General features: G+C 41.1%; 1 protein-coding gene across 1 annotated transcript; it reads left to right on the forward strand.

The window, feature by feature from the left end:
• Window positions 1-10,496: 10,496 nt before the first annotated feature.
• Window positions 10,497-11,507, forward strand: foxd7 (forkhead box D7). Its single transcript, XM_030793960.1, has one exon. It carries the CDS (start codon window positions 10,497-10,499, stop codon window positions 11,505-11,507), a length of 1,011 nt encoding a protein of 336 aa, XP_030649820.1.
• The last annotated feature ends 1,887 nt before the right edge of the window (window positions 11,508-13,394 follow it).

The following is a 13,394-nucleotide window of genomic DNA, read 5'->3' on the forward strand; positions in this document are numbered from 1 at the left end:
TATTCATACATTCTATTCATACACACTGTTTGCACTGATCCTAGACCTGCTGGCAGGGACATATTGTCATACGACTGTGTGTTGGTAATAATTCATTTGAGGAGTCCATGTCAGGCTGTGGTGTGTATGTGTGTTTAGCTGTGTTGACAGGACAACAAAGAAGTGTGAAATTGTCACACATGCTGCATGGCTACAAAGTCTTTCAGCATCTCTCTTTCTCCATCTCTCTTTCTCCGTCTCTCTCCCTCTCTCACTCTCTCTTTCTCTCTTATCTCAATCTCTCACACACACGTGCACACACACACACACACACACACACACACACACACACAAACACACAAGAGAAAAAAAGAAACATAAAGTAGGTCAAACACTCAAGTGCTTTTCACAGCAGTAGAAACATCTTTTCTTCCAAACCACTGACTAGAGTCTGCTTTGTTTTTCCTTTTCATCCAAACTGTACAAGACCTGCAAACATCAGCAAGTCCTCTAGAGACCTGTATCCAGACCTGCAAACATCACCAAGTCCTCTAGAAACTTGTATCCACACCTGCAAATATCACCCCGTTCTCTAGAAACCTGTATCCAGACGTGCAAACATCACCAAGTCCTCTGGAAACCTGTATCCAGACCTGCAAACATCACCAAGTCCTCTGGAAACTTGTATCCAGACCTGCAAACATCACCAAGTCCTCTGGAAACTTGTATCCAGACCTGCAAACATCACCAAGTCCTCTGGAAACCTGTATCCAGACCTGCAAACATCACCACGTCCTCTAGAAACTTGTATCCAGACCTGCAAATATCACCTCGTTCTCTAGAGACCTGTATCCAGACCTGCAAATATCAACCCGTTCTCTAGAGACCTGTATCCAGACCTGCAAATACCACCCCGTTCTCTAGAGACTTGTATCCAGACCTGCAAATATCACCCAGTCCTCTAGAGACCTGTTTCCAGACCTGCAAACATCACCCGGTCCTCTGGAGACCTGTATCCCGGGCTGCAAACATCATCCTGTCCTCTAAAGACCTGTATCCAGAGCTGCAAACATCAACCGGTCCTCTAGAGACCTGTATCCAGACCCACCACAGGTTCCCCCTGAACATCTGTGCATCAGCTTGACCACAGAGAATTACAAAACAGACCAGGGAAACAGTTCATAGCTGAAGTTCTCTTAAGTTCTCTCTTGAACGCTCATCTTCAAGGTCTGCAGAAGAGAAAACTATGAATAAGTCTGTGTTAGACATGGTGAGGTGTTTCTGTGGTGTTACTGTAACACATTCAAATCTGTTAGAGGTTTGGTCACTTAAATGGAGAAGAGCACAGGGAGATCAACTGTGTAAGAGTACTCAGACAAACACCAGTCACTGTCAAACTCTTCGCTTACAAAAGTGAACTTAAAAAAAAAAAAAAAAAATCAGGGAATCTAATAGGATTACGTATGTTCCTGTTTACTGTCACTGAGTGATCTTCCTGTGTTTTCAATTGATCTTATATTAGTTACCTGCTTTTCCATTAAAACCCATGAATGAAATTAATTTTTTTTTCCAACAAGGAAATATAAAGTGGGTGAATAGACAGACAGACAGACAGATAGACAGATAGATAGATAGATAGATAGATAGATAGATGACACAAATGCCTGGGTGAGACGTGAGGAATGCGGCAGTGTGGAATGCCCATAGGTGCACTTGTCCCGCCGGAACACTCCCGACCTTTCTTTTCGGGGGAATGCCTGGGAGTCGCAGCTGGGGGCCGGGAGCAGTTGTCCCAACCGTGGAGGGGTTTGGAGCTCAGGTTTTACGCAGGAACAAGGACACCTCAGAGTTCTGAGTTGACCTCTACGCCGTCACACCACACTGAGGTCAAGACTCCAGTGACACAGGGAACAGATGCATCCACTCACAGTTCACATAATGACGGCGTAGCGCATTTGCCTCCAAAGTCAGCAGACAGAGAAACAGGCTGCGTGAACCAATAACTCATAAAATGACATTATCTGTCAAGACATACAAAAGACAAAAGTTACACTCAAGCTATTTACTCCTGCCTTATACGAATTTAGCCAAAAACAGTGCGTATTTACATGGCAAGAATGATATTGGTTTTGTATGATAAAAACACATGTGAATGTTGGTAAACTATCAGCACTGTTTAAAACGAGTGATGAGGATGCTCAGAGAAACATTTACAGGCCAGACATGGGAGAAAGTGTGTGTAAAGTATTTGAATAACTGGGGTCCATGTCAATACTTTTACACACCTCCTCTCTCCATCTCCTTTTCCATGTTACTAAAATTATAAACGAAACTGTATGTGCTAAAATAAAACTGACCAAACATCCTTTGAAAAACTTATCTAAAGATTTGAACGTGATTTCATTCGTTTAGTCAGTCAAGATATGCCAAGAATACACCAGACAATACTAGAACAGGAACAATCACCCACACACAGCAAATACATGTTTATCCAAGGTCTAGCATGTACCTACATAGCTTGCAAATATATGTATAGATATTATCTAAGTTTGTGCTCTGCTATGAACGGAGAAAACTTTTTGAGGGATAAGTTTTCTTGTAAGAAAAGAGAAATGACTGTACCATCTTTAATTACATCTGTTTTGAGTCGTTTTAGTTGGCTTGTTACTATGGTGAGAGAGAATCGAGTGTCAAAACATTTGTTAGCGTTCACTGAAGTGTGTACAGGCTTAAAGCGTGAAGAAGGTTAACACGCTGTCTTTCATTTTCCAGAGTTTGTGTGTGCGTGTGACCACATGAAAGTGCATGCAGGTTTACTGGTGTGATGAGAATCTGACATGAGTGGATGCTCATCAAGGACACAACTCTGAGTGTGTGTTTCTTACTGAAATGTGACATTCCCATATTCCACTGTAATGTGCGTGTGTGTGTGTGTGTGTGTGTGTGTGCATGTGAGTGAGTGTATAGGTGGTTGGATGAGACAGAGGGTGAGTGAGAGGTGTGTGTGTGTGTGTGTGTGTGTGTGTGTGTGTGTGTGTGTGTGCGTGTGAGTGAGTGTATAGGTGGTTGGATGAGACAGAGGGAGAGTGAGAGGTGTGTGTGTGTGTGTGTGAGTACATGTGCATGCGTACAGAGTGTGAGAGAGAATGCCATGTATCTGTGTGTGTTTGCGTATCTGTTTAAGCGGTTCAATGAGACAGATGAAAAATGACAAAAAAGGACAGATGTGTGTGCATGTGTATGAACATGCACGTGTGAGTGTGTGTATGAATGCATGTGTGGGTTAAGAGAGAGGGAGAGAGAGAGAGAGAGAGAGAGAGAGAGAGAGATGGAGTGAGAGCGTCTGTGTCTGCCTGTGTGTGTGTGTGTGTGGTGCATGTGCATGTGCGTGAAAGTGATCTTCTTATTGTGTAGAGAGTGTTAGTTTAGTCAGTACGGACAAGTCCTAACCTGTCCTGACACACATTACAGTAACAGCTGAAGCTCAGTTGTTAAAATATGTGGAGTTCAGCGTGGCCCCCGCATTACAGCCAGGGGGAGTGGATATGGGTAAAATCCACCCCTTACGCCCCCACATCCACCCATCTGTTCAGCTCCTCAGAAATCAGTGTTTATTTGGCCACTGAGGGAAACTGAAAATGTTTCATATGGACTTGAACCATCATGAGATAACAGTCAAATAATCAGATTCAAGCGAAGTCAACTTGAAACCTCCCTACCCCTCCTCACTCTCTATCTCGCTCTCTCTCTCTCTCTCTCTCTCTCTCTCTCTTTCTGTCTTGCTCACTCACTCCCTTTCTCCATTCATTCCTCCCGTAACAGAGACAGGTGTCAGCTTCCACATTCTCACATTAGAATCCGTTCCTAATGTGTTTGGACAAGTTTTTTAGCGTGTGACCATAGGACACTTTCTGGTAATACCAAATGAGACACACCCAGCTATATATCCTGTGGCCAGGCGCTGTCTGTCTGACAGTTCTGTCAAAACCTCAGGTTTTTTGGTGTCAAGCCTTAAACCTTGTGTTACCACAGCGCTCTAAAGCATTTGTTTTTCACTCTTCGACCTCTATCATAAAATCTCATTTGAGAATGTGATAGTATGTTAGACGCACCGATTCAAATGACTGACATACGACCTTTTCTGTTTGCCTTTTTTTTTCTTTTTTTTTTTTTTAAGTGACAGCCATTTTTGGCTGAGCTAAGTCATCTATAAACTAGCAGTCTCAGCAATTGTAATTGCATGTGTGTTTGTGTGTGTGTGTTTGTGTGTGTGTGTGTCCATGTATGTGGTTTAGGTTATTGTGGTACTGTGTCAAATGTGCCCATATATAGATATAAAAATTTGACAAACTGAGTGCACAGCAGATACCCCGTATGAGTTAAGTGCTGTATGTTGATCAGCTGATATTTCTTGGATTAGACGGATGCTTTGTGTTGTTGTCATTAATGTTTAGTTACAGCTAAGTATAAGACAATGGGAAGTCCCTGCAAGGATGTCATGACAAGCAAATGTGTGTCAGTGCATCTGTGTATGCGTGTGTGTGTGTGTGTGTGTGTGTGTGTGTGTGTGTGCGTGTGTGCGTGTGTGTGCGTGTGTGTGCACAAGTGTGAATGCATGTTGGTTTGTCTGTGCATTTCTGCATCTCTCTCTCTCTCTCTCTCTCTGTGTGTGTGTGTGTGTGTGTGAGAGAGAGAGAGAGAGAGAGAGAGAGAGAGAGAGAGAGAGAGCTTTAACAACTCCCTGCATGGCACTCAGGGGGGTTTTAGAGAGGTAAATTAAGAAGAATTGCGAAGAACAAAGAGATTACCAGGAAACACACACACACACAAACACACATTTGGGTTGACCGTAATGCTTATCCTAAAAAGACCTTTGCGCTGTGCAGCGCTTCAACGGGGAAGGGGCTCCCCCTAGCGTCATAAAACATTTAAATATTAGCGTCAAAAAACAATTTAAACAATTGAAATCTGCAACACTGAGCTGTGTTGACGTTCATTCGCCATCCAACCCAATACAAATAAACTCCATTTAACTGCACAGGGGCCCGAGAGCATCTGAATTTTTGAATCAGGCGTTTTACCGGAAGATAGTAATAAATATCCTCTGTGATAAAGATTACCCAGCCCTGACATGGCAGACAACTGGGTAGTACCAACATGTTGATTTAAATTCCAGCTGTTCTGAACTCCTTAGCTGTTTCAGTTTCCGTATTACAGTTTCAACAGCTCGACCTCCGTTTTGTTCCTGGATAATATTCATTCACCTGATCCCAGTTTCACTGAATATGTGAGTATCCTAAACCAACTCCTCTTGGTTTCATGGTAATAAAAGAAGAAGAAGAAGAAGAAGAAGAAGAAGCATTTTCTCATTGGCTGAAAAATATACATAATTATTTCATACTCATTAATTTGAACAGAAACAAGCTAGCGAGCAAGCAAAGAAATAAACAAAAAACAACAGGACTTGGGAACCTATAGGCCTACATATTTTGTACCGGTCCACAGCATCTGAGTTGAGAGAACACTGCTTTAGCAGACAACCATTAGGCGTATACATGATTCAATAGAGCGATGGTTCAGGGTCCATGTGGATCTGCGCTCACATCTCTAAACGCAGTGTGTGTACGACCATCATAGACGATAATGAGCAAGATACGGCCCATAAAGCCGGGGGGGGGGGGGGGGGTCACCTGAGACATGATACAGTGAGTGCGGAATCCTAGTTTATTAATGTTTCATTTGGCGCTCCCTGCTGTTGAAATATTGAATAACACGGTGAAAAGATGGGAGGTTGAATGAGCGAGTCATGGCTGTTGCCCTGTTAAATAATATCAAGGGACAGGGTGTATTTGTGGTTGAAAAGGATAAAAATGACGTTGGAAAAAAACTGACACTAGCTAATACCATTTGTTTTGGACCACGATTAACCATTTAATGTCCATGTTCACCTTCAGAGCTGAAGAATGCGTAGGCCCTGTATCGTCATCGGAATTGTTACTTAAACATGTTTCCTATTTCTACATTTATATTGCATTAACATCTGATAATTTCGATATCAGACCAGAATCATCATCATCATCATCATCATCATCATCTTCATAATCATCATCATTATCATCATCTTCCGCTCATCCGAGACCGGGTCGCGTTGGAACGCAGGGATGTTAAGGGAAAATAAGAGCGTGGACATCGCGTAGGTCAATAGCCTCATAACACATACTATCGAAAGCAACCACCGCTGGGAAATCACGCGCGCGAAGGGTCCATTTCGTGACTTTTGCTGCGTGCGGTGGAATCGCCAAGCGCAGTTCCCTCGCAGACCATAGTGGGCGGGGTGGAAGAATGAAGGTATGAAAAGAATTTCATGGCAGGTGCAAGGAAGACCAACCAAATGAGTTAGTGTGAACTTAAGAAATGAAGATCACAACTTGAGCAGTGTTCACTGACGTCTTCGACATATGCAGATGGATGTATTAGGCTGTTAAAATCAGCAACTCATCAATATATGGTGCAATCCTTCAAATTATTTTTCCCTTTTTCTTTTACTCCTCTTTTTATTTTAATGTCGTTGTAATGTGATGCCAATATGATGAAAGTGTCAGCCAACAAATTTGTAATTACTAAAATATTGTCTCAGAAATATAAATGACCTGTCTGCCCGCAAATTAAAATCAATATGTAAAATAGATGTATATTCTGTCAGCCACTGTTGTCAAAGTCGACCGAAAAATCTATTCTAAAGAATGTTATTCGTGGATTGGTCACTGGGGGTCACTGCTCTCTCAATTTGGAAAACAACTTCAATTCTGAATTCCTGGAACTTCACTAAAAACCTACGTCCTCCGAACGGTTATTGGGGCTTATGGCAGTTTACATACAGTGCGACGGTGGAATCTAAATAATTTAGTTTAGTGTCTTTTTTAACCGTGTAGGGCTCAAACCCAATGCCAGTGTGACATGGTTTATAATGAGTAGAATATCGTCTCGCAGATATGGACTAACCTTTCTTAGCCACAAATTAAAATGTGCTGCACATAAACTATGAGGGATGCCCCACTGTGCAGGAGGCCTACACTGTATTTTCGGACTTGGGTAACTGTCTTGTTAAATGACAATTGTGGGTGATGACGATACGTTGGCGAAAGATGAATGAAAATGAAACAAAAATTTAGGATCCACCATATACATACGTGCGGGCGCGCATACACACATACACACAACAGAGTGCGAGAGAGAGAGAGCGAAAGAGAGAGAGAGAGAGAGACAGAGAGAGAGAGAGAGAGAGAGAGAGAGAGAGAGGAGGGGCGGCATAATGCAGTCCATTTCTCATTGTTTAAGTTCGTATTGTGTGGACAGCTGTTTTCTTTTCACGGCATTTTTGGCGGTTGATTGAAACACAACATTCTGTCTGTGCACACTAGACTTCTTACAGTGCACTGGTCATTTTAGATGGAATAAAATGGAAAAACGAATTACGTGTTTATCGGGAATAGAATGGGAAACACTATGTTGGAATAAAATGTTTTGAGTCACAAGTAGTCCACAACAGAAAGAAGGAAAAGCAAGCCTGTTATGTTTTGCCCAAAATGGTCTCTTTCTGAACTGACAGCAGCGTTTTACGTATTAAATCAAACGTAAATCCACGTTTGTTTTGCCGTTACATTTTTCACCTTTTGCATAAGTTAATATACTCTGAATCTATATGAATAAATGTTATTTTATCATGCATACATATTTTCCACCGAGTTCTATACTGCACTGCTTGTCACGTATTGAGTGCGTCTTGTTTGGGGTTTTAGGAGGTAACAAAGTGACAAAGCTGTTATGTTTTTTATGGGGTTCTTTATATCAAAAGGCCACCACATTCACGAACCATCCGTCTCTGATACAGAAGTTGTGGGTTCGCGCCCATCCCAGCCACATTATAGAAGTGTATCGGTGAAGACGAAGGCAGTCGAAATTCAATTACTCTTTTTTTTCCATTAAAACCACCCGGTTCGCCTCACCGCTTCGACACTCGGCCTGTTTCCAATTTGAAGACATACGTGATAGATTTTGAAAATCATGTGCAGCTTTTGTTGGTACCGAAGCCCACCCAGGCCCCGTATCATCGCCCGCCTGCCCCTGGGTATCAATAAGATTACCGGCAGGAAATGTGGGAATCCCCAACAAAGAATTCCACCATTAAACACAAACAACCCGAGGTCCGTTAACAATAAAAACGCGCTCCACGTCCGTGCCTCGCGTTCCTTTTTATCTGTGGATTGCATGTGAAAATCTCTTGCTTTCATCGTCTTTGGCCAAGAGAAATGAAAATAGCCTACATCTTTTTTTTTAACCGTATCATTGGTTTCTATTATTCAAGACACTGTGCGAAATTGACGTTATTGACAGAACGGATGAACATGAGAAGTTAATGCAAGGTGCATGACATGGCGGTATGGCACGAGAGCGGTTGACGTTAAAAGAAAAGGCTTCAGACTAAAGATATGTGTCAGTTTTCTCCTGCTCCTTGTAAGTTACAGCATGATGTTTTCATTCAGACGAACAAAATGAATGAAATGTATGACCGCCGAAAATGACTTAAGTGGAATTGAGACAGCGGTAAATAAATATTATGATGTCTCTTTTTTTCTCCCATCATTCACAAATCTGTCTCTTAATAAACGGGTTCTTATTATTGGATAAGATTTTGGATCATCTATTTTGCGCTTCACTCTCGGCGCTGCTATGACATCCACCGAAAAGACAGGTAGAATATGTATATTATTAGTGTTGTTAGCATTATTGCGACTGATGACCATGATGACGACAACAACGACGACGACGAAGGTGATAATGACGGCGATGTTTCTGTTGCTGTCGTCACTGACTGCGTTTCGAATTATACACATCATAATTAGGTATAAATTTTTCATTCCGATTATTTTTGACCACTCTCTGCTATTCGTGCTTTATTCTTCATTCTGCTCTTTATTTCATTACTGTAAGGAGGTTTTATTAACTCTCTCACTTACTCACCTACTCACTCATTTTCCTATATCCCGCACAGCGAGAGGCTGATATTTGGCGGCGTTTAATATTTTATTTCTCCAGCTGACCTGGACGTATGACGGGTTATGGAAAACGCCATTTTACACGATATTTGTAGGATTTGTTTGGGATGTTTTGTTTCGTTTTGTTTTTAAACCTGTATAACGTCTCATTTATCCACGAACTCGAGGGTAAATCTATGTCAGATGGCAAGCTTGTTATTTTTGTTTTTGTCTCATTTCATGCAATAAAGTGAAACATCCGCTGGACTAATCTAAATAATTGTTCGGTAATATACCAAGTCAAAATTATAAAGTAATCCTACTGAGAGTGCTGTTATTATCGGTGCAGTAGCCTACCTACACGATCAGCTCTGAAATGTTTTTCTGTTGTTTTGAACACAGCGATTTGTTGTGTGTTCTTATTTTAATAAGGTTATGACTTTAATTAGCACTGTGTTATACTATCCAAACCCAAATTACAGAGTGTATACACTGTTATTACGTAAGTGCAGTTTTTTGTGTCAGTAGCAAGACTAAAATAAAATAACGTTTGCTGAATAATTTTCGTAATTTCTGATTGATATAGCAATCTCATGTACACTCCGCAATGCACATAAAAACCGAGAATTTATATCAGGTCGACTGTCATTATTTAACATAGGCCTGCGTTTCTTGTTTACTTTGGTGAAACCGAACAAGTTGCTATAACCTCTTTTTCCTTAACTGATTGATATTGCAAGAGTCGGTCGAGGTAAGTTAAGTTTTTCTTTCTCTCTCTTTTTTGATTACCAATTACAAGTGCTCTGATTCCACAGGTCAGTAAATTGGTCAATCATCCAAGAGAAATCACAACAACACTTCAGAACCTTTGAGCAGCACATGTTTCTCATACTTATCCTAATCTTAACACACGAGCACAGATTTTTGGTAAAAAATTAAACCAATGGAAAGAAACTAAAATATTTAAAGGCTACATAAAATTATATTTTAACCCCAAGTTTCCTATGGCATGATAGTTCTTTAACTTTTTACCCTCCGATTGATTGATACGAAAGCTGTCTGAGGGCAGTGCTCGAGCTCCGTTAAGCTGCTTCTCATTGGAGTGGAGCTTCTTCACGAGAACTTCACCATGACATCATGGTCACCTGATCCTTACACAGTTGCTGCTAAAGGAGGAAATCCAGTTGCACTAAAGAGGATGCTGGACTTTGACTAAGGACGTCGCAGTCCATTCTGTCGTCTGTCTTTCTCCTTTTCCGTGTCAGTAATTTGCAAGAAATTCTTTTTTCTGCAGTTTGGGCGACCGAATTCAGGGTTTTTAGGGGTTTAGAGGTGTTTTTGGTCCATAGTCTTTCGTTAAAGACTTTTTAAACAGTTCACGCAGTTGGACTTTGGAGACTCCTATTCTTTTTTTTTTTTAGAACCGTCTCGTGTCTTCCACCTGTTGAGGCGGCAGGTGATTGGACCTGCTGTTGGATTATTATGACCCTGGATACAGAGCTTATGGATGACCTTGTTATTGACGTTGTTGGGGAGGAAAACAAGAACACCGAGGAAGAACATCTGTCGTCCTTACCTCTGGTGGATGCGAAAGGCGCCTCAGACCACGAGATAGACAGAAGAGAGTCCTTTGGGGCTGATCGGGCGGATCAGGAGGGTACAAACGACGTTCTTTCGACAAGATGTCCTTCTACTCCGAGCAAAAGCACCTCAGTGAAGCCGCCTTACTCCTACATTGCTTTGATCACCATGGCTATACTTCAAAGCCCCAAAAAACGACTCACTCTCAGCGAGATATGCGACTTCATTAGCCACCGCTTCGCATATTATCGAGAGAAATTTCCAGCATGGCAGAACTCAATTCGACACAACCTGTCACTGAATGACTGTTTCGTCAAAATGCCTCGCGAGCCTGGTAATCCGGGAAAAGGAAATTACTGGACCCTGGACCCGAACTCTGCGGATATGTTCGAGAACGGGAGCTTTCTAAGACGACGGAAACGCTTCAAAAGGCAACACTTCAGATTCGGAGTGCTCAGAGAACAAACGCTCGAGCCCAACACCTTTCCGAGCCTCGCGTATGGCGCGTATGGACTTGGCACCTCCTGCATGCAGTTGCCAAGTCTCGAGATCTATCCACTGGGCTTCCATCATCATCATCATCATCACACACACGCGTCCTGTTCGCCCACCGGCCCACCTGTTGACAGCATCCTTCCGGCACTGTCATCTTTAATATCTCGGAACTCTATCCCGAGCAAGACTGTCCACCATACCCCGACTCTACCTGTCGAGTCCTTGGCTCAAGCCCGTTGCGGCACCTTGTCCACAGGACTGAATCCAAACTGTCTTTACGCCTCGTCTGCGGTCTTTCATCCCGTTGCATTTCCGCATCTTCTTAACCTCCAGTATGAATACCACAAACTACAAACGCTACGCAATTGCTCCGACCTTACCAATAAACACTTGCATTTGGGTAGTGTCAGTAATTAGATATGTTTGAATGGGGCAAAAGTCTTTGATTTGTATTTTTTCTCAGGTCATTTTTCTCTAGATTTGGTCGTTTAAAAAACCTCAGGTGATCCAATAGGTATATTTCAACGGACTTTTGTATTAATTGTTTCATGTACTGATGCTTCGATTTCCCATACTGTAAATATTGAAATGTTGCCTTTTTGAATTTAGCGGCGAATGATCTAATATTTAAGTGACGAATTTCCTCAATGGTTTGAAAGGAAATAAAATGAAACGATTAAGACGGATCGGTTTGAGTCAATGTTTTACAGATTAACGGTCCACTCGTTTTTTTTTTAATTTAGTTGGATCATGGATCTAACATCCTGTGCATTTAGGGCACAAGGTACATCGTTTCTCTTCAGTATCGATTTAGTGCTATCTTACTGGGATCGCATAAAACAGTTCGATTTAATCAAACAAATTTCTGGTAATATTCCTTACAGATATTAACAGATATTTCTGCACTGACATGTTGATTCAAACTTACAATTAATATAATCCTTAAAGATCTAAACTTACATTCAAGTCTATACCTAGCAAATAGTGAAGGAAGCAAAGCCGCGTATCGATATATGGTTTTGGTGGTCTTTTGTGGGGGTTTTGGTGGTCTTTTGTCGCTTTTTTTTTTAATTGACAAATCAAATGTAATCTAAAGACTGTTGACCTGTCCTTCTGAGAAATGAGTCGGTTATGTTAAAATAAACGCTAAAGGAGGAGGACAGATCAATACCACAGTCCTATTCATCTCTTGTCTCAACAGTAAAGGTCGAACCCAAAGCTAAAACACGCCTGTACATTCTACCCAATAATGAAGGAGTTATGATCACACAGTGAGTTATGATAACTCCATTACGTAGTGTTATTCCACAAAGAAACCGTATGGCATATACTTTAAGAGAGATGTGCTGCATTTTGTTGACCATCAAAATGCAAGCAAACATAAATATATTTATAATTTGCATTAAAGGCGTCTCATAAAAACAGATTTTACATCAATTAAGTTTATGTATTCGATTTGGGACAGCGCATATTAACGTGATCAACAGATTAACGGTCTTATACTTAAATGAAGCATTTTCCACAGAACCTCTCAGTAAGTCTCAAAAATTTAAAATAACTTTTTTTTCTTCTTTTTTTTAACAGCTGTAGACTGCGGACATCCCACATCCATTAGTTTAAAATCATTTAATCGCTTATTTTTCACGCATAAGGGCCACACACAGCTAGCCCTGTTCCCAAGTGACGCAGATGAGGGGGGATCTGTTTGACACATTCATATTTAAGCTCACAGATTTGTTCTGTTAGAGCCGTGTGTATACAGTGCCGGGTTTTTTACATTTTTAAGCATCTGACTTCAATTTCTAGAATTATGTTTTAGGAGTGTCAAAGACTGACAGTAAAAGTGATGTCATTTCTAAGTCGGAGAAATGCTCTTTTCCTCAATTCATCATAATAATAATTGCGTGTTTTTGAATGAAACATTCTGAAACCCGACACTCGAGTAAAACCACTGAGGTCAGGTATCAGTGTTTTCACTGATCTGAACAACGCCGGAAGTCAGGGAAAGGACTGTCTCTTGGAAAAATGAAAGAACAAATTTTGCCACTCTATCAAAAGTGATTAATATACGTTGAACGATGAACGGTATGTAGGATATGCATGAGATTTTGTATAGCCTACTTGTAAAACAACAACAACAACAACAACAACAATAATAGTAATTATAATAATAATAATAATAATCACAACTAAATTTTGTTCTTCTGGAATAACAAGCATTTGATATTGATAGGCGTAATCCCTGTATATTTTATTTTTATCCGAACTAAAACCGTGCAGACGAGAATACAGCACTGGCTATTC

This window comes from Chanos chanos, chromosome 16 (assembly GCF_902362185.1).
Source record: "Chanos chanos chromosome 16, fChaCha1.1, whole genome shotgun sequence".
In the NCBI taxonomy this organism is placed as follows: domain Eukaryota; kingdom Metazoa; phylum Chordata; class Actinopteri; order Gonorynchiformes; family Chanidae; genus Chanos; species Chanos chanos.